The 27,629-nt window shown below is 47.3% G+C and overlaps 1 protein-coding gene across 2 annotated transcripts in view; it reads right to left on the bottom strand.

Annotated features, from left to right (window-relative positions):
• The window catches only part of GLI3 (GLI family zinc finger 3), a 269,486-nt gene that overhangs the window by 16,187 nt on the left and 225,670 nt on the right, over nucleotides 1–27,629 (bottom strand). For both annotated transcript variants that reach the window (XM_055301317.1, XM_055301318.1), the window contains exons 11-12: nucleotides 1,883–2,032; nucleotides 631–795 (exon numbers count right to left, since the gene is read on the bottom strand). In XM_055301317.1, the coding sequence (XP_055157292.1) occupies nucleotides 631–795; nucleotides 1,883–2,032 (315 nt within the window). The remainder of the gene's footprint in view (nucleotides 1–630; nucleotides 796–1,882; nucleotides 2,033–27,629) is intronic.

The following is a 27,629-nucleotide window of genomic DNA, read 5'->3' as shown; positions in this document are numbered from 1 at the left end:
CACCCAAGAACCCTGAAGCCTTACTGAGTGCGCCATCTTAAAACGGCTGACTAGAAACCATTCTGGATTTCCGAGGATGGCTCCCAAGATCCTTCGGAATTCAGAATGTCTGGAAATCCTGCTTAGCCCAGGCTGGTTGCCCCGTAAAAGTCTTTTTGGATAAATGCATTTGAAGACAGCACCTGGGGAAGGCAGGCAGAAGTGGCCGTCTTAGCAGTAAGCCGTCAGCTGTCAGCACGTAACTTCTGATCTACCCTCGCTGCTTACGGGGTCGGTCATCCCCTGCGTGGATTCCCGCCATTCCAGGCAGAGCCAGTGGGTGAAATGCAGAAGCTCAACGCTCCCACCGCTCGGCCAGTAGGTGGCAGTTCTGATCAACGTGAGACTTGTTCACCGGGGGCGGGAAGCTCCCCCGGGGTCTGCACTGCTCACCAGACCAGGCCCACGTTCAGGCGGCCCCACCTCTGAGGCTCCGGCCTTCACCTGCAGCCCCAGAGCCCCACTCACGCTGGGAATGGCCAAGAGGAAGTGAAACGGGATGGGCCTTGCTTCCTCATGCGGGGCCGCCAGGGCTCTTTGTCTCTGCCCTGAGCTCTGGGCCCGGTCTCTAGTCTCGTGGACGAGCCTCACCTCATTGGAATGCGTCCTGTTTTGGTGCTTGGCGCGATCAGAGGCATTTGAGAAAGCCTTGTTACAACCTTCGTGCTCACAGACGTACGGCTTCTCTCCAGTGTGAGATCTCAAGTGCGTTTTCAAGTTTTCTAGTCTCGAGTAGGCCTTTGTACAACCTTCAAACTGAGGAAAACAGGAGAATCTGCATTATTCCACACAATCCCGGCTCATGCCTAGCGCTCCCTCAACGTTGATGAAAGACTGACATTTCGAGGGTCAGCAGCTTTTCAAAACCGAGGAACAAAAGTCCACTAAACTCTGCATTTAGTTCAAGAGACAGCGTTTTCAGGGCTAGGAAAAAGTCCTGGAGGCCTTTTTCTTTCTTTCTTTTTTTTTTTTTTTTAATAGACCACTCAATGTGGACAATGGGTTTCATTATCTGCTCATTGATCTCCTCAAATTCCCACTGATTTTAGATTCAGCACAAAGTTCACTAATATGGGTTTGTGGCCATACAAAGGCATGGAATTTGATCGCGTTTGTAAAGGGCCTTTAAGATGTAAAGTACAGGGCTGAGCAGTGGCCACTGCGCCACCAGGCTTAGTCCTGGGGTCTTGTGGGTCTCTACCCGGCCATGGGGACCCAGGGGGAAGGCAAAGAAAAACCCTGAAGTCATGCGGGTTCTATTTTTCAATAGACTTAAGTGTTTCAAGTCAAAGCTGGCACCCCCCTCGCCCTGTGAGCCCTGGGGCGTGATGGGCCCTTGTGCTGGGGCAGGTAGCCATGCGCTCCTTCCCAGGGCCTGTCGGTGCGCCCTGGCCGCCGCTGGCCACTCCGCTTTCCAGTGTGGGAGCTACTTGCCACCAGAGGCTATTGATGATTACATTTTAAAAAAAGAAATTAAATGGAAAAAATCAGTGCCTTGGCTGCTTTGGCCAGGACCTGAAAGCCCCCAAGGGGCACAAGGGGCTCACAGCTCCCCTGCTGGACGGTGCAGGTCCGGCGCTTCTTCTGTCCGCCCCAGGTGTGGCTGTCAGTGGTCCTTCTGCACCAGGATTTCCCCCCATTCCAGAAATCCCCCTTCTCAGAACCCCCCGCATTCATCACAGACCACCCCCTACCTGCCCCCCCCGCCCGCCCACCTTCTGGCCGGGTCCCCCTCGGCTGGGTCCATCAGCACAGTGTGCAGAAGCTGGGGGAACCTGAACCCCAACTGGACAGGTGCTGGCTCCCGGGAGCCCCGGGCCCACAGCCTGCGCCGCACACTCACAGTGCATTTGTGAGGTTTCTCCCCGGTGTGTCTCCTCATGTGCACCACCAGCATGTACTGGGCTTTGAAGGGCTTCTGCTCCCTCGAGCAATCCATCCACCGGCACACGAACTCCTTCTTCTCGCCGTGAATATGGTCGTTATTTATATGCTGGGGTTTGGAAGAAGAAAAGGAAAGCACATGGAGACGTAGGGCTCCTTTCTGAAGGCTGCAGAAGAAGGGAGGCCAGAAAGTGCCCCCGCCCCAAGCCCGAAGGAACATTTGATAACTTCACCTACAGATTATTGTATTTTTTAGTTTGTATTTTTTTAATAGAATTTAATTATTTACTCATGAGAGACACAGGGAGAGGCAGAGACACAGGCAGAGGGAGAAGCAGGCTCCCCATGGAGAGCGGGATGCGAGACTCGACCCCAGGACCCCTGGATCTTGCCACTGAGCTGAAGGCAGGTGCCCCAGTTTGCATGTTTCTTAAGTAAATTTGTTCTCAGTAACCCTGCAAGGATACTTCCTAAGCAGCAGGAGTGGCACTATTTGGAGGAAGCCTGGGGTCCCAGAAAAGGTAGCTCTGAAGAGGGGAGCTGTGGACCCGGGAGCCCATGCGCCCTCGCTGGGCCTCCACCTCTTCCACCTGCCACGGGGGGGGGGGGGGGGGGGTGTGTGTCAAGGTCAGCAGGGGCACTTCCCTGCTCTCAGGCACTCTAGGCCTCAGGTTAGCAGTGCGGCTGAAGTGAACACGCATGCACACACGCATACACACACGCATACACGTGCACACGCGTCATTCTGTGACAGGGAGTAACAAAAACCAAAGTGCTTTCTCTAACCACGCTTTAGTTCCAGTTAGTGGGAGTTTTTTCTTGGATAATAATCAGGGACGAACGAACCCAACTGACGAGAACCAGGAGACCCACAGAACACTAGTCTCAGGATCTCATCAGAATCTTAGCCTTCTCCGTGCACACAACACAGGGACGGCTTACGTAGGCTCTAAGGTTTTTTCCAGCTTCGAGAACTCTCTTAACTTCGTTTTTAAAATGAAGATGAAAAAAATAAAATAAAATGAAGATGAATTTCCCTGAGCACCTTGTTAATTCAAAGTTTTAGGACCATTCTTTTTTTTATTTTATTTTTTTTAAGATTTTATTTATTTATTCATGAGAGACAGAGAGAGAGAGAGAGAGAGAAAGAGACAGAGAGAGAGGCAGAGACACAGGCAGAGGGAGAAGCAGGCTCCACACAGGGAGCCCGATGCGGGACTCGATCCCAGGACTCCAGGACCACGGCCTGGGACAAAGGCAGGTGCTAAACTGCTGAGCCATCCAGGGGTCCCCCTAGAACCATTCTTTATTTGGTTCCTTGGGAGTCACACCTCAAGTGTTGGATGGGAAGACACTAGAAACCTACAGAAGCGCCCCAGGAAGAGAAGGTTCTCGACTTGGGTCAAATTGAAGTCAATTTAAATAGGATGATGATGTGATTTAAATGTCCACTCAGTGTCCTGGGTTGATCCTGCTGGTTTTACTTTCGGGCTACCCCGCTCCTTAAATGAAGCACTTTCTCGAACGTCCATAGAAAGACACCACAAGTGAATCCGTGCACCAGGGGAAAGCCCCCCTTGGATTCCATGCCCTGCATGGTAGTGACAGGACGTTTAATTACTATCTTGCTTAGGCTGTGGCTCCCCGGTGCAAGGTCTCTGGGGGCCTGGAGGTTGCATCCTGAGTCTGCCCTTCCCGGTTCCTCCAGGAGGGGGCCTACTGCTGCAGGGAAAAATGATGTTTCTTCTGCTTTTTGGACTTGAAAATAGGGAGAGGGCAGAGGAAGGCAGTTACATGAACCCTCTGCTTCTTCAACAGCCCCCGGAGAGCCGGAGCACACAGGAGGGTGGGGACTGAGCAGAGCCCAGGGGGAGACAACCCGGGTCCTCGGAAGCTCCACCTGCTTCCAAGGAAACCACACGGGATAGCCCAGGCTCCCAACGGTACAGCAGCACAGGACACACAGATGAGGGTTTCCTATAAAAAGCCAACTGTTCTGAGTACTCGCAGCTCTTAAAGTTATGCAGCGCACCTAAGGGTACGAAGAGAAGAGAGGTCCTGGACAGGGGACAACATACAATCTTTACATTTCAGCTTCAAGTGCATCTCTGCAGCCCACGTGCAGCAGCCAGGACTGTCCCAAGGTACGCCGGGGACCCAGCCTGGAAGCCCCCGTGACACGCAGACGACTGCCATTCACATGAGTCCATTCCATTACAAACTATTCTTGGCTCGCTGTTTCCCAAGCTGTTGGAAACAGACTCCTTGGATGGATGTACTTGAAAACACAGGGGGAAAGGGTGGGAAGGAGGGAGGGAGGGGGGAAGGAAGGAGGGAGCTAGGTCGAGCTGGAGAGCAAAAGCGGAACCGGGCCTGAGCCTAGTCCTGGAGGATGGACAGGACCCACATCCTTTAGCTTTGTATTCTCAGCAGCTGGCCCGTGTCCCTGGCACCTGGCAGGTCCTCAGTAAATATTTGCTGAGTTGATTGGACTCACGTGGCAAACTGAAGTCTCACTGGACAAAAGCAGATTGAATTTGATGCTTCTGCTTATCTTGACTCAGCTTCATTTCGCCTAGTGTCCATACAATACGATTTTAATGTAACGTGTTCTATCACTTTACGATAATACGCTATCAAGAGTTGAGAAGGATTTGAGTGATAGCCAAACGCGAACTCTACCTTGGCGGGTAGAATAAGGCAACACTGGCGAGTGCACTCTTTTTTGTCCCGCGTGCACACTGCCTGAAGAGAGAACCAGGTGCTTGTCATCCAAGATCCCCAGGTCTCCAAGAGGAGATGTGCGGGATCACCGGGTGTATGAGCTAGAAAATCTAGAGTTTCCTGAGTGGATGTTGCATTTGAGCTGAGTCTCCAGTGTTCTACAAACACTTTTCCTCATTGATGAATCAATGCTTGCTGTACGGTATGTGACTGCAGCATTCCACTTGTCTGTCATGCATTTACTCATGCATAGTGAGGTCCACTCCACACCAGGCCCTGCGCTGGGGAACCAGACGGACGTGCTTCCTCTCCTAAGGAAACGACAGTCCACCGGAGCCAAGCAGATAATGCCTCAAATTACTATACGATTATCGTTGTGATCAGTGTCATGAAAGGAAGGAAGAAGGTTTTCTAAAAATAATTAACAGGGGGGCTCAAATCCATGTGTCACACCGAAGAGCAGGGTCAGATTCTTCAATGAAGGGGCGTTTGTGGTAGGACCTGAGCGATGAGTAGAGGCCTGCCAGGTGTGCAGATAGGAAGGGTGTGGGGAGAAAGGGTCACCAATGCAGAAGAGTGGTGCCTCTGAGGAACAGGGTGAGGAACACGCATGGCAGGACAGGATGGGCCTAGCAGACACAGGGGGCACGCAGCACAGCCACGGCCCGGCGCAGTAAGGAGGCATGAGTTTCCACGGGCTGGGTGGGTGCTGCTGAGGGGGCCCAGCTTGCGCCCACCTACGATGCTGCGTGCAGAGCCAGATGGGCAGCCAGACTGCAGGATACGACCTGCAGAGAGCAGCCCTGGGACGCCTGCCCCCAAGCAGGGGGAACCCAGCTAACTGCCCTCACTCAGGGGGACTGGAATGACCGACAGGGGAGGTGCCAAGGGCGGTCAGTGAAGTCAGAGACTCTGCTGTGTTCCCCTCCCCAGGACGCCGGAGGTCCCCTCTGGGAGGAGAGGGAAGGGGTCTGCTCCTCCGGGTGAGGCGACGGAGGAGAAGCCAACACCCCGCTAGTCCTCTCAGGTGCACACCTGGCTGGAAGAGCGACAGAAGGCTCTCAAGCAGAGGTTTCAACCGATGGCTGGGAAGTTTGAGAAGCTGCCTACGAAGGTGTAGGTGGGACCCACTGCAAAGGCAGAGGAGAGAACGGACAAGATGCTGACAAGAGCGCAGGTACCAGAAGACCCCACTTCAGAGTTATTCCTCGCCAACTCTCGTCGAGCTTGGCCTCTGGGACATCTGAAAATTCCAAGCCAAGAACCCCATGCGGGTCAGCCAGCCGTCTCCACGCGGGGAGGAACGCAGAAGAACCTGCACTAGGCCGTAGGAGCGACCTCACTTCTAGAAAGGTCAGCGTCCAGGGGTGGGTTTTCCTCTCGGCCCCTGTACAGGAGACCTGAGTTCCACCCAACAGGCTTTTGTAATTTTCTGAAACTGCTCCTGAGTGCAAACTTGGATGGAGACCACAAATTATTTTTCCTGAAATGAGATTCTGACACCCCCCACCCCCCACCCCCGGCCGGCAGGGACCAGGTCCTGGTGCTGAGCACAGGATGTAATCAATTACTCTAGAGAAATACGAGGACATCTTTCTGCCTACTTGGGTAGTTCAAATGCACTGTAGGCTTAAGATATTTCCTGACTCTAGATTTTGAGTGAAAATTGAAATTCCAAGACATCATAGACTTTGCATGTCCCTGTGTCCTATTTACCCTCCTTTCACAAGCTGCTTTGGCCTCTGCAGCGAGTGGTCACGGAGGGCTCACGTTAGGGCAGGCCCTAGGCTACGGTGGGAAGAACATGGGGTGGGCATGGGAAGATGCCCCCCAGACCAGCTTCTGATGAGCTGTGTACCCCTGGACAGGTCACTTCTCCTACTTGAACCTTAATTTTTCTCATCTGTTAAATCTGGGCGATGAACTAGATCAGGCGTTGGCAAACTTTTTTTGTAAAGAGCCAGACAGGAAGTATTTTAAGGCTTTGCGGGCCGAAAGGTCATAGGTACTCAAACCCTGCGGCTGTTTTAGGCGAACAGCCATAGACAACGTGTAAATGAATGGGTGCAGCTGTTTATCTTTGACACTGAACATTTCACATGTCAAGAAATATTCTTAAAAAATAGTTTTCAACCATCTAAAACCGCAAGAACCATTCTCCGCTCACGGGCTGTGCAAAAACAAGCAGGGGGTCAGACCTGGCCTGCGGGCCACGGGTTTGCTCACCCCTGGCGAAGGGATTTCAGTTTCCTTCTTGGGCTAGCAGGGCCCCTGACTTCCTTGGTCAGGCTGGTCAAGCCTGAGGGAGCAATATTTGAGGAATGGAGGTTTGAGTGCTAGGGAAAAGAAAAAGAAAAAAAAAAAAAAAAAGACCCAAAAACTACAGGAAGGAAACCAGTCAGGATCCTAGACTAAGTCAGGGGAGGGAGGGAGGCCAGAGACTCCTGCCACCCCAACCCCTCTGTGCTCCTAGGACCTGGTGGAGTTTGCTCACGCCCAAATCCCAGGTAGCTGAGGAGCCTCCGCACAGCAGATTCTTAGCATTCCACCGACAGCATGCTCCCAGGTGAAGCCGGCCTGAAATTCAATGGGCATGTGTTTATTTGTGGTTCCATTGAACATTTGACTTCCTAGCAGTGAAAACGTTAATCAAATATATAAATAATTTAATTGGAGGGAAAATAATGCATGATTAAAGTCCAAACTAATCCAACACAAAGACATGCAATTTGCCAGCGGCCCAAGCTCCAGAAAGAGATAGATGGAGTAAATTACAGGGCTGCAGCCCAGTCCCTCGGCGGGGCCGCTCCTGCCCTCCCCGCCTGAACACGGGGCCGGGGACGCGCCGTCGTGCAGCAGCCCCGGGACCGGGACGGCCGGGCCCCGCACTGCTTCTCCACCTGCCCCCCCTTCCAAGCGGGACCGTAGCGTTTCGTCGGGCACCTGGCGAACACATCGAACCTCTCGGGTGCCCACAGCACACCATGGCAGCCGGGGGAGCCCGGGGCACAGAGGGAGGTCGAGGCAGCGTCCTTCCTGGAGACCGGCGCTGCGGGAGGACAGACCCCGGCTAATCGGAGGCCACGGTGGGCTAGACCAAGCTGGGAGAGTCCCCTCCGGCTGCCCCGTGGTCTCCCTGGAGGGAGGGCGCGGCCAGTTCTGTGCACCTGCTGGCCCCTCTGTCGGGCGCCCACTGCTCCGGCTCTCCCAATAAAGCGGCGGCTGTTCAAGGGGTTCGCCATCCCTGGAAGCGCCCTCTGGCTTCCCCGGTGTCTCCCATTCCCCCCGCTTTGCGCTCAGCACAAGTCTCCTAGCTCAGCTCAGCTGCTCCCTCGAAGCTTCTCGCAGCTTCTTGCAGCCCCAGCACGTGGACAGGCAATGCCTCGCTGAGCCAAGTCCCTTCCCTCCCCAAATCAGGCAGCTCGTCCACATGCAGAAGGGAAGTTGGTGATGCAAAGGTCAAGACCAGCACCAAGGAGCGCTCAGGCTCCGCGCTGGCCACCAACCCCACGTGCTCCCCTCTGCACACGCTGCTAACCCTGTACTACCCAGGCCCCTGCCTTCCCACCCCCAGACCAACCATTCCCTAGCCCTGGAAATACACTACATGTGAGAAGTCCCAGCCTGCTAGTAGGGGACGGGAGGGAGTGAGGAGATGGGAGCCTTACAAGAACTGAGGCACCTGTGGGTCCTGCTCATCCCCCAGGTTCCCAGGGCAAAACTGGAACTGGGGCCGAGGTACAGTCACCGAGGCTGGGCCTGGGTCTCTCAGCCATTTGGCGTTGTTTCCCTGTCCCTCTGTTTGCTTGTAAGTCTGTCAGTCTATTCCTGGGAAGCTCATTACTGTGGGCCATGGTACCTTCCCGGTCTGTCCCATACCGTTTACCATAAACTGATCTCTTACAAAATAAATAAATAAATAAATAAATAAATAAATAAATAAATAAATAAATAAATAAATAGAAATTAAAAAATATATATAAAAGAAAGCCCTGGCTTTCTGCCCGTTTCTGCTGTTTTGAACTTTGTCACCAGTTGCAAAAGCTTCTACAAAGTACCCTGATGTTTCATGGCCCAGGGTCCGTGTACAAGCAAAGAGCACAGCCTCCAGTAGACCAATACCCCAGGGGATGGGATCACCCGTGTACGAGCACCCCTGCACGTGTGCACACACACATGCATGTACACACACACACTTAGAGTACTGGTGCTCTGACAGGAGAGGAAATAAAGACCTGGAGAGTGGTGTGTTTCATATATGAATGCTCAAGACCCTGGGACCGGCTTGCAGGTGCTTGGGTTCAAAGAAGCCGTCGGATGCCTGCTGGACACTTAGTTTTATTTCTGACTCATCCTATTGCTACATTTTTCTGTCTTTTTAAAAATACTTTATTCACCAGAGACACACAGAGAGAGGCAGAGACACAGGCAGAGGGAGAAGCTGGCTCCCTGTAAGGAGCCTGATGTGGGACTCGATCCCAGGACCTTGGGATCACCCCCTGAGCAGAAGGCAGATACCCAACCCCTGAGCTACCCAGGCGTCCCCATTTCTCTGTATCTTAACCCATGAATACTCTACAATTTGAGGCCACAGATTTTATTTTAAAACTGAAGGAAATGAAACGGAAACCTTGCCTTCCCAGAAACTAGAAATGCTTCTTTTAAAATCTTTTCACATTGCCACCAGGTGAGCTCATAAACGAGGCTTGAGTCAGTATGTTTAGTGGAATTCAATAATTTGCAATTTTAAGGATTTGCTGAGAAAATATATTTTTAAAAAGCTGCCTATTTTGGCAGAGGATGGGATATAAGCAAGTAAACGACTTGAAATAAGCTCACTTTTCAATTGGCTTCCTGATTTTATAGTATACATTTATTATAGTTGACCCTTGAACAAGGAATGAGGGGCGCTGACACCCTATGCATCAAAAAAAATCTGCATGTTAAGTTTTGACTCCCCCCAAACTTAACTACTATTAGCTTGCTGTTGACTAAAAGCCTTACTGATAATTTTCACAGTTGATTAACACATATTTTGCATATTATGTTATTAAATCATAAGGAAGAGAAAATATATTTACAGTGTTGTACTGTATTTATAAAAAAAATCCACATATAAGTGGACCCACGCAGTTCAAATCCATATTGTTCAAGAGTCACTGGTACTATCTCTTAGTCATTCAGAGATATTTCTGCAAAAGAGAAAGAGGAAAAAATAATTTATAATGGATTAAAGCTTAGTTTACATTCAAGCTGGTTTGAGAGAGAAACTGAAATTGTTTGCTGATAAGAAACTAGGCAAGAAAAATCCTTCAAAACTTTCCATCTGAAAGGGGGCATACATACACCTTCTTGTTATGTGTATTTGATGCATGTGCCATTTCTGAAAAGTTGTACAGCTGTCATGAGATTCTATTAGGGACACACTACATTTGGATTCCTAACAGCTTCAACTCAGCAAAAGCAGAAAAAAAGCAGCAACCATAGACTCCTAGGGCTGAAATAGGTCCTTTATCTCTATATGCACTTTAATTTGAGATAAATAAAATAATTCAAATGGTTTTGTTGGCACCCATCAAACTTCCTAATAGTATTTACAGTGTGATGCTTTCTGTGGGAGGGACCTCCGTGAAGACCTCCCAACACAACTGCTTGAATCCGTGCTGGCTTATAAAAGTATCCAGGTACCCTTCAGTTTTCTGATACAACTAAGAATTACGCAGAAAAATACCAAACGGACTCAAGGTTTTGGGCACAAACACCATTCTCTTTATAAAAATAAAATATTTTCTTCTTTCTGGTTTGCAGATATTAAGAATTAGGCTGAGATGAAAAGCAAAAAAAAAAAAAAAAAACCCGCTTCCTGGTTAAGAAGGAATAAATAAATGGAGTCCCTCTCACAGACAGGTAATCAAATCTTGTTTCTAGGTACAAATCGGTAACAAAACCACTTTCTTTTGTGTGTAAGAAAGACAAAATTCTTTAAGAAAGTAAATGTCTGAAGAGAGGGCTTCACAATGTTGGATTCGGAGAATGGGAATTAACTGCACCCAACCCCAGCCCCGTAGGGAGGACATGTGCTCCACTGCACTGGAGCTCCAGCACATTCCCACGAAGAACCAGTGTGTAAAAAGGAAGGGCACCTGCTAGGCCATGCTAAGTAAAAGAGGGTGGTCACAAAAGGACACAGATTGTATGATTCCATCTATACGAATGCCTACAACGGGCAAGTCTATATGGAAGGAAGGTAGACCAGTGGTTCCCTGTGGCTGAGAAGAGCCTGGAAGTGGGGTTTCTCTGGGGGGACAGTGATAATGTAGTAAAATTGATTGAGGGGATGGTTGTCCAACAACTCTGTGCATATATCAAAATACACTGAGCTGTATCCTTTAAATGGATGAATCACACGGTATGTGAATTAGGATTTCTGTAGTGTAGTGGCTATCTTGTTCACTTCACACATGGTATATGAATTATGTGTTAATAAAGATGTTAACCCCCATCCTCCCTCCAAAAAAAAAAAAAAAAAGCGGGGACCATGAACATTTACTAAAACCTCATGGGAAATAAAGTACAGTCAATTCAGAACTTCTATAGTTTTGGTTTTGTTGGTACCTTGGATTACAAAATTACTAGGTTTTAAGTGTCTAATCTGTGATATCATCAACGGAGGCGGTATCTCCGGCCCCTCGAGAAATGCATGTGGTCCTGAGTCTAAATCGTGTACCCATAAGAACAGTATACTGGCTGAATGTTCAGATGACCCCAAACCTTAGAAAATTTTAGTTTTCGAGAGGAATTTTTTATTTTATTTTATTTCATTTTTTTGAGAGGAATTTTTAAAAAGCAAAATGTAACCATTAATATGGATTAGCTGACTGATTTACATTACTTTGGTGAAAACAGAACATCCTCATTCTTGACAGTGGGTTAAGGGCCTCTAATTCCTTGTAAAAAGTGTAACACTTTCTCTTACCGTTTTGTTCTCTCACTTCTAAATTATTTTACAAAACATCAGTGTAACTCACCCTTCTCTTTTAAGATTCTCTCACATTTTAATAGGTGCGTTTTGTTAAAAAACAACAACAACTTCTGAGAACTTTTTTTTCTGGAAGAGCCAGCATTTAAATCCCACCGAGATTTTAAAAACAGAGGTAAGATGGTTTTATCACATCCTTCAAGCAACCTAAGATCGCTGACATCCTTCCTACATATTACTGGGTTCATTTTACTTTTCATCTTATTCTTTTAAACACCAACTTTTGTTTCAGTCACAGTAAGAACATAAACGGTTCTTAAGTAAATGGACTGGGGGGCCTCGTGTCCAAAAAGAAAAAATACGAAGCGTCAAGCAAGTGAGGATTTAGTAGCATCCTTTCTAGAAATAAGAAGAATCCTATTGGCAGACAGGCAAGATGATTGTAGTTGTATAATCACAGGATGAAATCGTTTGGAAAACGAAACCTCCGAAACACATTTTCTTTCTTTTCTTTTTTTTTTTTTTTTTTTTTTTTGTCTTTTTGCCATGAGCCAATCCACCAAATACAGTGAGCGCCAAGGTTTCTGGTCACACCATGAACTCCGAAGACACAGTGAAAGCCCTGCTTTCCTGTTCCTCAGCTGGTTCTAGACCGGGAGTACAGCAAGACCAAGAGGGCCCAGGAAAGGTGGCCACAAAATGCAACCTTTCCCAGGACCCACATGAATTAGTCACTCATACGGATGGATCATTTCTACGAATCCAGGATATCTGGAAAGCATTACTGTCCACAGCAATGGCACAGATCGCCAAATTAAAGATTTCAGAAGCCGAACTGTGTCCCAGAGGATTAAAATCCTCCCACCTTGTGGGCTTGGATTTCTGCCATGAAGAGAAAAGAAGGTTAATGGGTAGTTTCTCTGTATAATAATAATTCCTGCTAGTATTTAGAGAGCAGTTCTACTCTTCAACCCATTGTCAAAACAATCCTTTCTTTTGTTATAAAACTTTAAAAGGTAGGTTGGATTTGGTACAATAATATAAATACGATTGTAACAGGGCCCCTTGCACTTCTAATTTTAAGATGTTTCATGCTTACACACACACAATGACTATTCTACGTAGAACAAGGGAGACTCAATTTTAAAGTCTCCCCGAATGCAAAAGTAGTTGTGAACTTTTCCTGTTTGGAACGACCGATATTAAGAGCTCCATTATCTAGAAGTTACTCAATTTTAGCCTTTAATTATTTCATGATTTTTACGATCTTGGCAATCCACATGGAACCTGAGCATACAGGCCCTGCTCTTTGTCAAGACCGTGAATATACAGCGTGGCTGGGAGAAAACTTGAAATTCAAGAATAAAATCAACAAAGATGAGTGACAGATGCGATCTGACTTGAATGGGTGGTTTCTGTCTTCACGGCCCTTATAAAAGTGACCGTGCTCCCTCCACATCCCTGAAGACTGACTCTGAACATTACAATAACCATCCCTTAAACTTGCCTGCTTTTTAAACTTGCACACTTGTCTTACAAGTTTCTAAATCATAATGTCGAGGACTAAAATATTTGTTGAAATAATAACAGTAAAAATGTATTTGAATTTCAAGTGACAATTATTTTTAATCTTTGGAGAAAAGTCAGGACTCTTTTTTTTTTTTTTTTTTTCTGGAATCCTTTGAAGATATGAGGCCGAAGAGTTGTTCTGATGCCGGCCCAGGCCAATCGTCGCCCCCGAGGGTTTCTGCCCATTGCATTGCCAGGGGAGATTCCTGCATGAAAAGCGCTAGGGGTCTTCCTTCAGAGTCAAAAGGAGGTTCACTGAGTGTGTGTACATGTGTGCAAAGAAGGGGCGGGAGCTGCTAATGACACAAACCCGGGCAAACCTCAAGAGCTCTTGGAAGAAAGGAAGAAGGCAGGTGAACGGGTGAAATTATCCACTTGGAAATCTGCCCACACGTCCCCGCTGAGCTGACTCATTCATTCACTATTAACTCAATGCTTATTTATGATATCACGGTTACTGTGCTAAACTCTGAAGAGGCAAGATTGAGTAAGACATGTCCATTGGATTTCGTCCAAGGCTGGCTGCAGGAATGCAGAAAGGAGCACTGCTTAAAAAATCAGCTTTCACATCATGGACACCTTTGGAATTAAAAAGCAAGCTACCCCAAAGAATGCATGACCCTCTTCCTTGCCTCCCAGCCCCACCTCGTAGAAAACTAGCAGCCAGTGCCCAAGGCTTTCCCAGGTGTGTCTCACCAACACAGGATGGAGGGGAAGCCCCAAGACATCTCTACTTCAGCAAGCTTTTCAATGTGCGGGACTATTCTGCTCCGCGGCAATGAACTCTTAACTTACTCACCCTGGTGTACGGCAGGCAACCCTCTGAAACACCTTCATCCCTTATCGCCAGCAGGTATGAGCACGGAAGCATAAACTACCCTATGCCATATGGGCACACACTGACTACCCCATCCGTAGATCCCGATTTTCTTGATCAAGTTAGTATCAAGGCCTAGAGTTTACACCAAGGACATTGGCCCAGACGATGACAACGTAGGAATTCGTTCACTTGTACGGTGGGAGCAAAAGGAATGTAAGGCATGGCCACTGGGTCTGAGAGGATGATATTTGACATGGGGCGAGTGGGAAATAGGTGGTCTAAGTAAAATGGGACACATAACAGAGCAAAGTCAGGGAAGGCTTTGCAAGCAGGTACATGAGCTGAATCGAGAATAAAGAGGAAAGCTGTCACAGAGAAAAGTGTATCCCGGAGGAGGGACTAAAGCTACAGAGGTCCAGGATCAAGGGAGAGCAGGATGTTGGCCAACCCCACCCAGCATGGAGTAAGGGCACGTGTGTGTGTGTGTGTGTGTGTGTGTGTGTGTGTGTGTGTAATACGGGAAGGGCAAACGAGGGAGCGGGGAGGATGTACTTTGGAGGGACGAGTGCTACACACCCAGGCTGGAGCAAAATCACGAAAGGTGCTGACTGCTCCAGGGCACCCCCCCACCCCAGGTCACCAAGAAGAGGATGGAGAGAAAGGGCCAATGGGGAGACACTGTGGGATCATTTGCGACGGTGAATTAGAGAGAGGGGTAATAATAGGTGATGAGGAAGTCTCTCGCTTGAAAGATTCTGGGAGAATTTGTGAGCGATCATGTTTCTGTTTGGGATGGGGCACACTGGAAGTGCCCCCCGGGACATCTCCAGCAGGAGATCCAAGAGGAGACAGGCCTGAAGACGCAGGGATCTAAGAAAGGTGGCAGCTGAGGCACGACGGCAGTCCCCTTCCCTACCCCCATTGCGTCCAATCAGCCCTCCCAAAAACTTGAAGGAAGTCATGAAGCCCAATTGGACGAGTCTGACCCACGGAGAGTGTGCGGAGGACACAGGCAGGCGAGCTGGATGGTGGAGGGCAAGGAGGCGGGGGAGAGGACCCTGCCTGCCAAGGCCACGGGGCGCACAGGGTGGGTGTGCTGGGTGCAGACCAGCAGGTGGCCTCCTCCAGTGACAGCTTCTGGGCTGTAGGAAGCTGTGGGGGAGCAGGAGGGGGAGCCACAGGGGGCAGTGCGAGCTTCAGGAGGGCAAGTGGCCCGCCTGTAAGTCCCCAAAGCGTCCCATCAATCACAGGCCCCTTGAGCCTTTAAACCCTTGGTGATTCTCCCAAGCTGTCTGCAAAATTCCCTTCTGGGGAACACAACAGCCTTTGGTGGAGGCGTCGTGCAGGGCCAGACATGCAAAGACTGCCCCCGAGGATCTGCAGCCCGGTCACCAGCATCTGAGTGGCTAGCAAGACAGGATGGAAAAGGGGGGGCACCCAAGGATCACGGAGACCCGACACGGCGGGGTGCGGGCGGGGGACACATGCCACCTGGTCCCAGCAGCACCTGAAGGACGAGCAGAGCCAGTGCCGTAAAGACAAAGGCCACCCAGAGGCTGAACAATGTGGGCCATGCAGCCGGGGACGCGTGGTTTTCATCTGGGGGGGGGTGTCCCTAAGCTGGGATGGTTGGACCCCCTTCAAGCCTTTCTGCGAGTGTCGCCTCCTCAGTGAGACCCACCACCCATTTATAGTCTAGCCTCCTCAGCCCCGGCCCTGCCGCTCCATCCTCCCCACGGCCCTCATCACAGGAACGCAGCACACTCTGCACAGGCTTTCCGATTTATGGTCTGCCTCCCCGTGAGAAGGTAAAGTCCACGCAGGCAGAGGTTTTTATTGATTCTGTTCCACTGATGTATTTCCAGTGCCTGGAACAGTGCCCAGCACATAGTAAATGCTCAATAAATATTTGTTGGAGGAGTGTGTTATTGGAAATACCACGTCGAGAACTGCTGTGGGCCCAGGTCTCAGCACCACCCCCCAGTCCGCCGCCTTCGGTGTGTGCTTTGAGAACCAGAAGCCACAGGAAACAGAAGCAATTTCCTGTGATTCTTCTACTCTCAACAATCTGTAAACCTGAGCCTCTCATATGCCTTCAGGGTGCACCAAACAGAGCCCCCCTTTTTTATGCTGTGACCACAGACGGAGGTTTTGAGCCAATAGTGACATAATTCAGAGTTATCTTCGTTGGTTGCTATACATTCTTAACGAAAAGGAATTCTAAAACTTATTTTTGCCCACCGTCACAATGTTGATGCAGCTCTAGGGGAAGGGCTCTGGCATTTAAGAGCTAATCCTCACCGCGAATGCTACATTCCACCAGCTGGGGCAAGCGCACAATCTTCGGCTTTACTATAGGTTTCTCTTGAAATAATTCAATAATGCTTCAGATGGAGAGGAAGAAAAAAAAAAGGGCCAAGTTACCCTTGTAATCAGGCTATACACTGGAATTTTGCCCCTGGCTATTGTTTTTTTTTTTTTTTTTTGTAGTTTATATAGAGATTTCTTCCTAATGCAGTGCTGTTAAAGTAACAGAAGACTGAAGGGCATATTCATCTTTAATCTGCTTGTGCCAATCTCATTAATGTCATGGGTATCTTGCCCCGTGCTGGAAGAGACAGCAATGAGGAAGTGAGGTTGCTCATACATCGTTTGCGACTGGAGAAAGGAAGAAAGAAAACCCAGGTTTAAATTTGAAATTAAAAAAAAAAAAAAAAGTGTGTGTGTGTGTGTGTGTGTGAAATGATCTGTGGCCCTTCCAGAAAAGTGGGAAGCTGGCCCGCCTTCTGCTGAGAACCATCCTTCCCACGGTGAAATCACTCTTGGGGGAGGTGACTTTCCTTGAATGTGAGCCATTCCTACATTTTGGGGGGGTTTTGTTGTTGTTGTTGTTTTGCCTTTTACCTCCCTACCGAAGTAAAAATTTCATTTTCTCAAGAAGGGCTAATTTATCCTGAAAAATATGCTTTCAATTTGGGGGCCTGATTCTATAAAACATATTTTCATAAGCACATTTTCCTAGGAAAACGTGGCCAGTATATATTGCGTAATCATGCGACTTTTAAAGAGTTTCATTTGGGCCTTGGAGCGCATGCCGTCAACGTATAGGTGGCTTTCAGAATTGCCTCCACATTGCATATGAACGGAATATTAATACAGAGTGATTATAATAGCGCAGAAACGGGTTCAAAGGTTATGAATTTTAACACTCTGTAGGGGAAAAGAGTGAACGCACTTGCCAAAGGAACCCAGAGACTTGCATTTAACTGAAACTCAATGTTTGGTTCACATTTTGTGACCTGGTTATTTAAGGTGAAAGCCAACTATTTGTCATCTTATCTATATAACCTGCAAAGTGTCTTCTGTGCATTTCAGTTTTCAGGTAACTCAACCCCAAGAGTAAGTATTACCAGAATGGTTTGAGAAACAGTCACGTAGAGACCGCTGTGGTGCCAGGCCACAGGAAGGTGCTGGCTGCTGCTACGATTATTCTTTTTTTTTTTTAAAAAAAAAAGATTTTATTTATTTATTCATAGAGACAGAGAGAGAGACAGAGGCAGAGACACAGGCAGAGGGAGAAGCAGGCTCCATGCAGGGAGCCTGACAGGGTTTCCAGGATCAGGCCCTGGGCTGCAGGCGGCGCTAAACCGCTGAGCCACCCGGGCTGCCCTGCTATGATTATTCTTGCCTTGTCTTCTCTTGTCCTGTTTCTAGGGACAAGGCAGGCAGGCTGTGGGCACTGCACCTTGGCTCATGCCAACTTCTGTGCCAGGCCTGCTTGGCCAATGTCTTTCCATGGGGTTAATTCTCTCTTATCCTTTATCTCCTACAGGAGGACGCTCCTGATGCTCAGAAACTTACCTACTGGTGCACCATAAACTTGTGGAAGAGATCCGAACAGGATCTAGTGCAAAACTTCTCACCCACGCCTGGGAGAGAGATGGGATCGGGGGAACACAGGTAAATTTGAGGTCAAGAAAGAGTCATCTGTCAGAAAGGAAGAGCCCAGGGCTCACCAGAAGGGGACGTTTTTTAAAATTAAATGCTACAGAAAGTGCACTCTCAAGAGAGGGTGACCTGAAACAGAAGGAAGGAAGGAAGGAAGGAAGGAAGGAAGGAAGGAAGGAAGGAAGGAAGGAAGAAGGAAGGAAGGAAGGAAGGAAGGAAGGAAGGAAACATATGCATTCCTCGTGCACATGCACACACACACACACACACACACACACACACACACACACAACGTACTGCTTATATTTTGTATGAATTCCAAGATCCTAGACCCCGGAGTACTATCAAAACCAATAACCAACGTTACGAGGGTTAAGGAAGTTATCCTCGGTTGGCAATGGCCTTGACCTCTGGCAACTGGTGGTCTGGAAGGAGAGAGCAAATCAAAGAGAAATTCCCCCTTTACTTCAAATGGCACATGGGCTGGTTTTGGATACCAGGGTCTGTGGTTCGACCCCCAGGAGGGATGTGTTAACAATTCCTATAACTGATGCAGAGAAAACTGCTATTTTTAGGGAACTCGTTTTTGGTAGCTAAATGCCTTTAAATTACACGTAACCTACATTTACACAAACTGTAATTCCTCTTTAGTTCTGTCTTGAACCATTATTATTAAAATGAGCTGGGTAATGTTCCTGACTTAATTTATCATTAAAAAATGATTGGTTAGAACAGTGACTTCCCCCCCACACACACACACCCAAGACCACGTGAGAGACAAAGCATCTCTTCTCAGAGCCGTGGCCAATCCACTCTCCCAGTGGCTTCCACCGAGCTTCAGCCGTTCAAACATACCCAACCTGTACCTTTAAAATGCTCAACACACAGAAATTCCCTGTGGGTTAGTCAACTCCTGGCTCATATACAAAGAAAATACTGTATTTTGCTCTGAAGAGCTTTCTGCATCAATTTAAACACAGTGAGACAGACACAATATCCCAGAGAGAGGAAAACCTACCTTATTACATTCCTGACCCAAGAGAAAAGGATTTGCCCTTAGGACATAAAAGGAATCTGTGGGGGTATGGGGGAGAGTTATCTAATCCCAAACATAAGAAGGGTTCATAATGCAGCATGACAATGCTTTTAATCGTTGACATAATTGTAATATGTATATATAATACGATACAAGGAAAGTAAATGCCGCTTGCTTTTTAGCCCGAGAGGCTTTCTCCAGGGTTCTACGTTAGGTTTTCTGGATTTTATACGTGCTTGGGGGGAATTTTCAGGGGGAGGTAATGTGATATTACAAGGATTCTTTCCCAGTAAGATCACATCTTGTTCCGATTTGAGCCGATGCGTCTGTATGTGGCAAGTGTGGTAAAGTGAAACTCTGGGCTCTGCGAACGCAGCGTTTTGCAAGTCGGCCTTGGTTTCCTATGCGAGGCCACGGGGCCGTGAAAGCACGGGCAGAAGGACTGGGATTTTGATTTCTTCATATTGGAAAGCTGCTGGGAGAGACACTCCCTTAATCTCAGCTGGGAGCACCGTGGGCGTTAACCATTTCCCTTTTATGGCCATATAAAAAGACCCCCCCCCACAGGGGTTTGGGTTTTTCTTCCCTCTGATGTCTCCATACACAATATAATCTAAGTCTCAGTAAGCTGCCCATCGCCCAGGGAAGAACTGCATCCCTGCCTTACTGGGTGGAAGGCCGGAAAAGGAACCTGACGTTCTGAGAGGTTCTGGCTCTTATCCCCCCTCCCCCCAACATTATTTATGGAAGGAATTTTACAACATCCTTAAAAGCTGCTACGTGGTGGCTGGACTTGGCCAACTTCGCAGCTGACGTTCTTACTCACACTGGGCTTGCCTGTGACTAGGGGGTTGTCGGTGTTCACATTTTATTAGAGTGGATGCTATGGACTATTCCTGGCAGAGCCAAGGATCATTCCAGATCACAGACTGTCAGAGGCCCTGCTGCTCTGGGCATGCACAGGAGGAGAGGAGCAGAGGAGAAGAAACATAGGACGAGAAGGAAATTTAGCAAGAGAAGAGGGGAGGGAGGAAAGAACCCCGACTCTCCTGAGCACTCAGATTCCCCTAACGGTGCCTTCTCTGCATTCTTGGTGGGTTTATCTTGCTCGCCTGAGCACGGCTGTTAGCCTTCCTAGCCTGCTTCCAGAGGAGAAGGACTATGCCTCCTTCATCGGGGTGCCCACAAGCCTTCCCCGTGACCTCCACGCAGCAGGTGCTCAGGAAACGGTGCTGGGCTGGACAACAGGAACCCGGACCGTGATGCAATCCCGTCACCTTTCTCGCATTTCATTGCGGGTGGCGTGAGGCTGTTCACCCACCCAGAGGCACTGAAGGGATGTCCTCGACCCAGGCCTCATACAGATATTTTTCTTTGCCCTACTCTGCAGGGAAGCTTACGCTCCAGGGCCGAGAACACCTTCTGATATGCCTGCTGCACAGACTTGCCCTTTCTGTTTGTTTGTTTTTTTGGCACGAGGCGAGGATCTGGGACTCTTTTCTCCTTCAGATGTTGTCATTAAACTGGCCCCACCAGGTCGTCCTAGGGTAATGCTTGGAAAGAGGAGGTGAATGAAGGAAGAGGTCGTTAGGGAGTTAGACGAGCCAAGAGCTGACTTCATTTATTTTATAAGTAAACGGAGACAACTGAAGTAATCAATATGTGGCAGCTCTTCTGAGGTATTCGCACCACAGGCTCCAATTCCAGGCATGTGACAGAGAGCACAGTATTTTCTTTATACATATTAAAAAAAAAATAGCTCTTACACTGCTCCTTATCTGAAGCGTCTAGAAAGCCTGTAAAACTGTTCAAAGGATGCCCGAGATTTGCTGCAACCAACGGCTTCTTGCTGTGGCAAGACATGGGTTATGTCAAATAAATTGGTAATGAAGTATTAATGGGCCTATTCCACAGCCATCAGTTGTAGAATTTTTGCCGTCTTTAAGGCCTCCAAAATAGATTCCAGTTCTAACTTTTAACACCTCTCACTGGCCTACGAGGTCCAAAATGTATTACTTGTAGCAAGAAAGTAGAATAATGAATTACAGCATTTCAATCGAGTGCGCCCTTTTATTGGCAGAGGTCGGGAGTGGTGTTAACATAATATTGGCTCCACGCAAATCACAGTGACGGAGCCGACTTCATGCTCAAGCCATGGATGCGTCCCGTCTACCTTGCTCACCAAACTGCGTGTCAGACTTTAGACACCAGAAGTCAAATTGCTTATTTGTTGTTAAATAAAGCTCGGTTAGGGCAGCTAACACGGGTAAATATTTTAAATAAAATATTAAAAAAAAAAATAAAGCTCATGTTGAATGGGAACTACTATTTTCAATACTTTCGTTTCTTTCTGCCTTTAAGTATTCCTTTTCTTTCTTTCTTTCTTTCTTTCTTTCTTTCTTTCTTTCTTTCTTTCTTCTTTTTCTTTCTTCTTTCTTTCTTTTTTTAGTAAAGTATTCCTTTTTGACCCAATCTATAATTTTTTTTGACCCAATTTATTTCAATGTCCATTTCCTTCTTCGTTATTTCCTCCCACGTGGCTTTCCGGCCTCTGTGGATACTAGGAGCGCATGGATTTGAATCTTTCTCAAGAGTATCCAAAGTTGGCTGCCTTTAGTATGGAGTTCTTTGAAAAAGTTGGGACTTGGCTTGGAACGTAAATCACACTATTCAGATGAGCGGAGCTTCTTGTTGAAAGAGGACAGTGCATCATTCCCCTCACTTTCCACTGGACACAACTGCCTGGGAGGCATTACTATTAATAAAAGGCTAAGTTCAGATGGCAAAAACTATTGAGAAAAAAAAATGGAACCATCTAGATGAACCCGAGACACATGGAGGGGACACAGAGCACCTGCTTCCACTATCGCACACAGAACAGTGGCTGCGCCGAAAGCACCGCCCACCGCCGGCCCGTTACTAGTGAGCACCGCACACCCTTGAATCAGGAGTGTGGCCCTTTGGATCCACCTGGACCCGAAGGCAGACGTGTTTGAAAAGGCAGAAAAAGGTTTTGATTGATTTTATTGCATCCTGTTGGCTCTGGGTCCCAGGACTGCACTGACCACAGAATTAGGCAAACACTATCTCCCCTAAGAACCACAACTCCTCTGGAGTCACCCAGTGGTTCTTCCTGCCCTCATCAACTTCTCTCTTTTTAAAATTTTTGGAGATTTTATTTATTTGAGAGAGAGAGAGAAATAGAGAGAGAGAGAAAGAGAGAGAGAGAGAGAGAGAACGCACAAGCAGGAGGGAGGGGCAGGTGTCCTGCTGAGCAGGGGCCCGATGTGGGGCTGAAGGCTGACGCTCAACCACTGAGCCACTCAGGTGCCCCCAACATCTGTCTCTTTTTTTAAAAAAATATATTTTATTTATTTTTTCATGAGAGATACACAGAGGCAGAGACACAGGCAGAGAGTGAAGCAGGCTCCTTGCAGGGAGCCGGATGTGGGACTCGATCCCGGGACCCCGGGGTCATGCCCTGGGCTGAAGACAGATGCTCAACCGCTGAGCCACCCAGGGGTCCCCAACTTCTCTTTTATGTCCATCAAACACTGTATCTCCAAGTACCGTCACCCACGGTCCTCAAACTGTAAGGTGAAGGACCAATGCACCCACCCCCATCCGTTGCCGGTGGGGGGAGAGTGGTCCCAGGTCCTGTTAGATGAGTGCACTCACCCCAAGAGTTTGACAATGCCCAGACTGGCCCACACGCGATTCAACAGGAGCCACTGATGACCCGGCTTGGATGCCAAACCAATGACAACACTAAAAGGCCGCACAGTCTCTTCTGTCCCAGGGCACATAGGGGCTGTGCCTTCCTGCTGACCTGAGCCTAGACCGAGAGTCGTGGGGTGGGGGGCACAGCAGGACACGCTGCACCCAGGACAGAAGGAACCTGGACAGGCAGAGGGACATTCCACCTCCGCCCTGCAGGTGTACGTGGCTGCCCAGCACGGAACTGGTCTGCGCCGAGCCAAGCCCGCGCCTCCGTCTACACTGTTAGGCACAGACGGCAAGCAGGAGACTGAGAACTTATATTTATGTTTGCTTTTGTACCCATAAAGGAATTCCTGAAAAAAGACAAAATTAAAAACAGTTGTTACTTGTAGAGGGAACTCAGGACTGGGAGACAAACGATGGAGGAGGCTTTTAGAACTTTTTTTTTTTAAACATGTATTCCAATTTAAAAAAAGAAATTTAGAAATAATGTAAAATAGACCAGAAAGAACAAACTTATAAGCCCAAACTACAAGACCTGTGGGTTGCCATGGGAGGTCCGCCACCACCGCAGGGCGCTAACAGCACACCTTAGGCACAGAGGGTTGCCAGAAACACCTGCCATCACATGAGGTCCACGAGTACTCTTCTCTTGCTGAGGGAAGGGGCAGCGATTGTTAAAGTCTCAGAGTAAGAACAGAGTCTCTAAATAATGAATCACAAAACAATCAGAAAAAAAACAAAAAACACCTAGAAATATCTACTTGCTCATTCCGAATAGGATAAAAGAAATCACGCTGCTTCACGAAAGAAAAAACCAATCAAGTGTAGAGACAAGCAGGTGGGAGGCTGAGGGGACCAGGAGGCTGGTTAAAACACGCTCCAGCGGAGCACGATCCACAGTGGAGGCAGCAGGGAGCCCAACGGAAGCCAGAGAATCCAAACCAAATCGAACCAAGGTGCATAGTATGAACACATAGACACATCCCAGGAGAAAAGTGGTAAAATACTGAAAGTAGAGGCAAATCTAATCGTAGCCAACAAAGTGTTCTTAGCATAAGCCACATCTGAGCTTAATGAAAAAGACCTAGCTAGATTTGGCATCATTAAGATATTGAAACAAACAAACAAACAAACAAAAAACCCCACAAAATACAGAAATATCCTTCCGAAGAAGAAAGCACAAGGTAACACAGTTTTGCTATGGATGAATCAGAAACAGGAGTCCCACGCTTCACGGCCGTGTGCACACGCTGTCCTGTCCAGGGGCCACAAGACGTGTCAGCCTCAGTGGGTGAGTCTTGAGTCAAGAAATTATGTATTTTGTTTATTCTCGTTTTTCACTGGGCAACTGTCGGTATCGCCCAGAACTCGTTTCTGCAGAAGAGATCTTGGAAAATGTTGAATTACATGGGTTAAGAGAAAAATCAATGTTTCTCCCCCAAATATTTGACTCATTTAAATTGTTACTAATGCAGAAAGGCAGACCTTTTATTTTGTTTTGTTTTCGCTGTGGACAAAATGATGCAAAAAAAAAAAAAAAAAAAAAAAAAAGAAAAGAAAATAGAATCCCCAGATAGGAAAAGCCATTACGTGAGAGGACAAAGCACTGAAATCCACTGAATACAAAGGGCAAAGTACGAGATTGGTGAAAAAGCTGTTATAAAAGTAAAAAATAGGGATCCCTGGGTGGCGCAGCGGTTTAGCGCCTGCCTTTGGCCCAGGGTGCGATCCTGGAGACCCAGGATCGAATCCCACGTCAGGCTCCCTGCATGGAGTCTGCTTCTCCCTCTGCCTATGTCTCTGCCTCTCTCTCTCTCTGTGATGACTATCATAAATAAATAAAATCTAAAAAAATAAAAAAATAAAAAAAATAAAAGTAAAAAATATGCAACAAGAGGAGCAGGTGACTTACATGGCCAAATTAGTAATTGTTTAATAATAATGGAGCCTATAAGCCCCAATTAAATTGATAAAGGTAGAAGAGAAGAAAGAAGAGGAAAATAATCTTTAAAATGGTAAACTGCTTGTCCTGCGAAATAGTGTGCATGTGGGTTTATTCTCGAATCGATTTTTTGGTAATTAGAAATCACACCTTGTGTACTTAGGAAGTGTACTGGCCAACTTACTAATATTTAAGACATGATATTTACTTTCACATTGGCCGTGGTAACACCACGCACAAAGAATGGGAAAAGCACACGAAAACTCACATTCAAAATAAATGTCTCCCTTCAACCCACTATAGGCAAAATCTCCCAGATGATTATAAACAGAACCAAAAACCTTACGAAGGGGTCACCGGAAACAACATTGTAGAGAATTGTTAAAAAATAAATGGATAGGATATTAGGGATGGTAATCTTGGTATTAAACAAATTAGACTTCAGGACAAGAAAGATTTAAATGGAGTAAAGAGTTGTTTCCTCTCGATAAAAGTATATAATCCTGAAAGAAAAGCAACACTTTCCTCCGCCGAATAACAGAGCATCACAATATATCAATCAAAACCTGTTAAAATTATGAGGAATACAGCTAGAAACATGACCACATGAGACTGAACCCACCGGGCTGCCAGTTTATCGTAGAATAAGTAGACAAAGAAATAAGCAGAGACAGATCTGAAATAACAGCATTAGAAAGGCTGAATGAATGAATATTGCCTCAGACTCTCGCTTTACGTTTACTCGCCCGCAGAACATTTAAGGAAATGAATGTACAGCACACCGTAAAAATAACCTCATTAAAAGCAGGGACTGTATGCCCAAATCTCTATCGTGTACAAAATTATGAAATAACACAAACTTAAGTGTATTAAGAAATCAGCAAAATCCCATGTCCAGGGGACAAAAGACTCAGAGCCCTTGTTAGCATATGTAGCAAGAGGCCAGTCTGGCTCTACTGCTTACTGGCCACGTGACCAGGGACACGGGAATGAAACTCTGTGTGGTTTGGGTGCTTCATCTATAAAGTGAGGATGATACTATCCAGCTCATTATGTCACTGAGTGGATTCAATGAGTTATAACAGTGCCTGGCGCACCAAACCAAGTACTGGTCAAAAGACCATCAAAATTCAGAGGATAGAGGGCACCTGGGCGGCTCTGTCAGTTAAGCGTCTGCCTTCAGCTCAGGTCATGATTCCATGGTCCTGGGATCGAGTCCTGCATCAGGCTCTCTGTTCAGTGGGGAACCTGCTTCTCCCTCTACCCCTTCCCCTTGCTCCTGTTCTCTCTCTCAAATAAATAAAATCTTAAAAAAAAAAAAAAGAAGAATCCACAATAGGAACAAAGAATTTTACATAAAGATGCTTCTTATTTCTGAGACTGCAAAAAAAAAAAATGTTGGGGAAACCCCTAAATATCAAACGACTACAACGAGGTGATTGTGGTATATCCACCTGGTGAAAATAAGATCCAAAATATAAATCTGCACACCAGTGCAATCAGGAGAGTCTCTGTTGTAAAACAAAAACAAAAACAAAAAACTGTAAAAAAGAGAGAAAACTATACAAATCTCAGTAAAAGTTGCCTTTGGTTCTGCTTATTTCAAAAGCACTATGGATTATTTGGGGCTTCTTACAGTATCTGTAAAAATGCTTCCGCTTTGCTTTGGGATTCCTTCTTACTTTCCCCATTTACGGCTGAGGCAGACGTAGTCAGTCCCCTCCTTAAGGGCTCCCCTCGGTGTGTCACTGTAGAACTTTGAGGTCTATTTCAAGGATGGACGGATGGATGAGTGGATAGAAAAGTCTTTACCTGCTTAAAAAAGTATTCTTCGGCCTGAGTTCACACACACACACACACACACACACACACACACACACACACACACACACTTTTGTAGCCATCGTGTCAAAGAGAAAACCAGTCTTCACTCACTCAAAAATAGGTACAGAAAACCTACTATATGCTGGCCGTCTCGTCCCTGGCATGAATGGCAAAGTATAAAGTATGGCAAAGAATAAAGTTTCTAAGTCCATGGTGCTCACGGCTTTGTGGTAGAAGGCAGACAATATGATGTTGAAGGAAAAAAAGTAATGCTTTTGACTATGAGATATGTAAAAAATTAAAAAGCAGGATAAGGGGAGTGATGGCAAGTGTGCGTATGTCGTCATCCACAGGCAGGTCGGAGGAGGCCTCTGGGATATGATGAGAACAGAGGCCTGGAGGAAGGTCTGTGGATTCTATGAGAAGAGATCCAGGCAGTGGGAATGGCAAGTGCAAAGGTCCTGTGGAGGCCATGTCCTTGGTGTATGAGTAATAGTAAAAGAGGCCCACGGGGCTGGAAAGGATATGGATGAGAAACAGTACTTGGGCTGTGAAAATTAACAGGAAGAGCCATTATACACTACATTAATTGCATACATTTAATTACCCCCCAAAACCCTTTTAAATTTTACACTGCATTGCAATTAAAAAATTTGGAAAGAAACTTCCAGCATGTTGGAACCAACTGACTCTTTGAGTTTAAATGCATCTATAGAGGCCAGCGGCTTTATAGCATTTTATGAGCACAGACAAAGCACTTGATCCCAAGAGCCAAATTACAGGTTTGAAAAAACTTATGAAGTGTGGTGGAATGAAGAGTTCCAGTGAGGCTCAGGAGCTTTGAAAACAAAATAAAATGCTGGAGACCCAAGTCCCCATCATCCGCTGTGATCATTCACCGGATTAACAAGCCCTGTGCGAGGGGACCGTCGGGTACCCGCACTGCCCTGGCACCCCGGGATCCACGGAGCCTGAGGGCCAACAGGTGCCCCCAGGGGAAGCACTGCGATGAGGACAGCACCCACCTCTGCACTGCCGGCAGGAAGTGCAGACACCTGGCTCTGGAAACAGCCCACAGGCCACCGAGGGCCTCCTGTCCCTTATCCAGCCAGCATCCACCTTGGCTCTGCTGCAACCTAGG

The sequence above is a fragment of the Nyctereutes procyonoides genome, unplaced genomic scaffold (assembly GCF_905146905.1).
Source record: "Nyctereutes procyonoides isolate TBG_1078 unplaced genomic scaffold, NYPRO_anot_genome, whole genome shotgun sequence".
Lineage (NCBI taxonomy): Eukaryota > Metazoa > Chordata > Mammalia > Carnivora > Canidae > Nyctereutes > Nyctereutes procyonoides.
The sequence above is the reverse complement of the archived record's forward strand: the minus strand, read 5'-3'. Positions and strand labels throughout refer to the sequence as shown.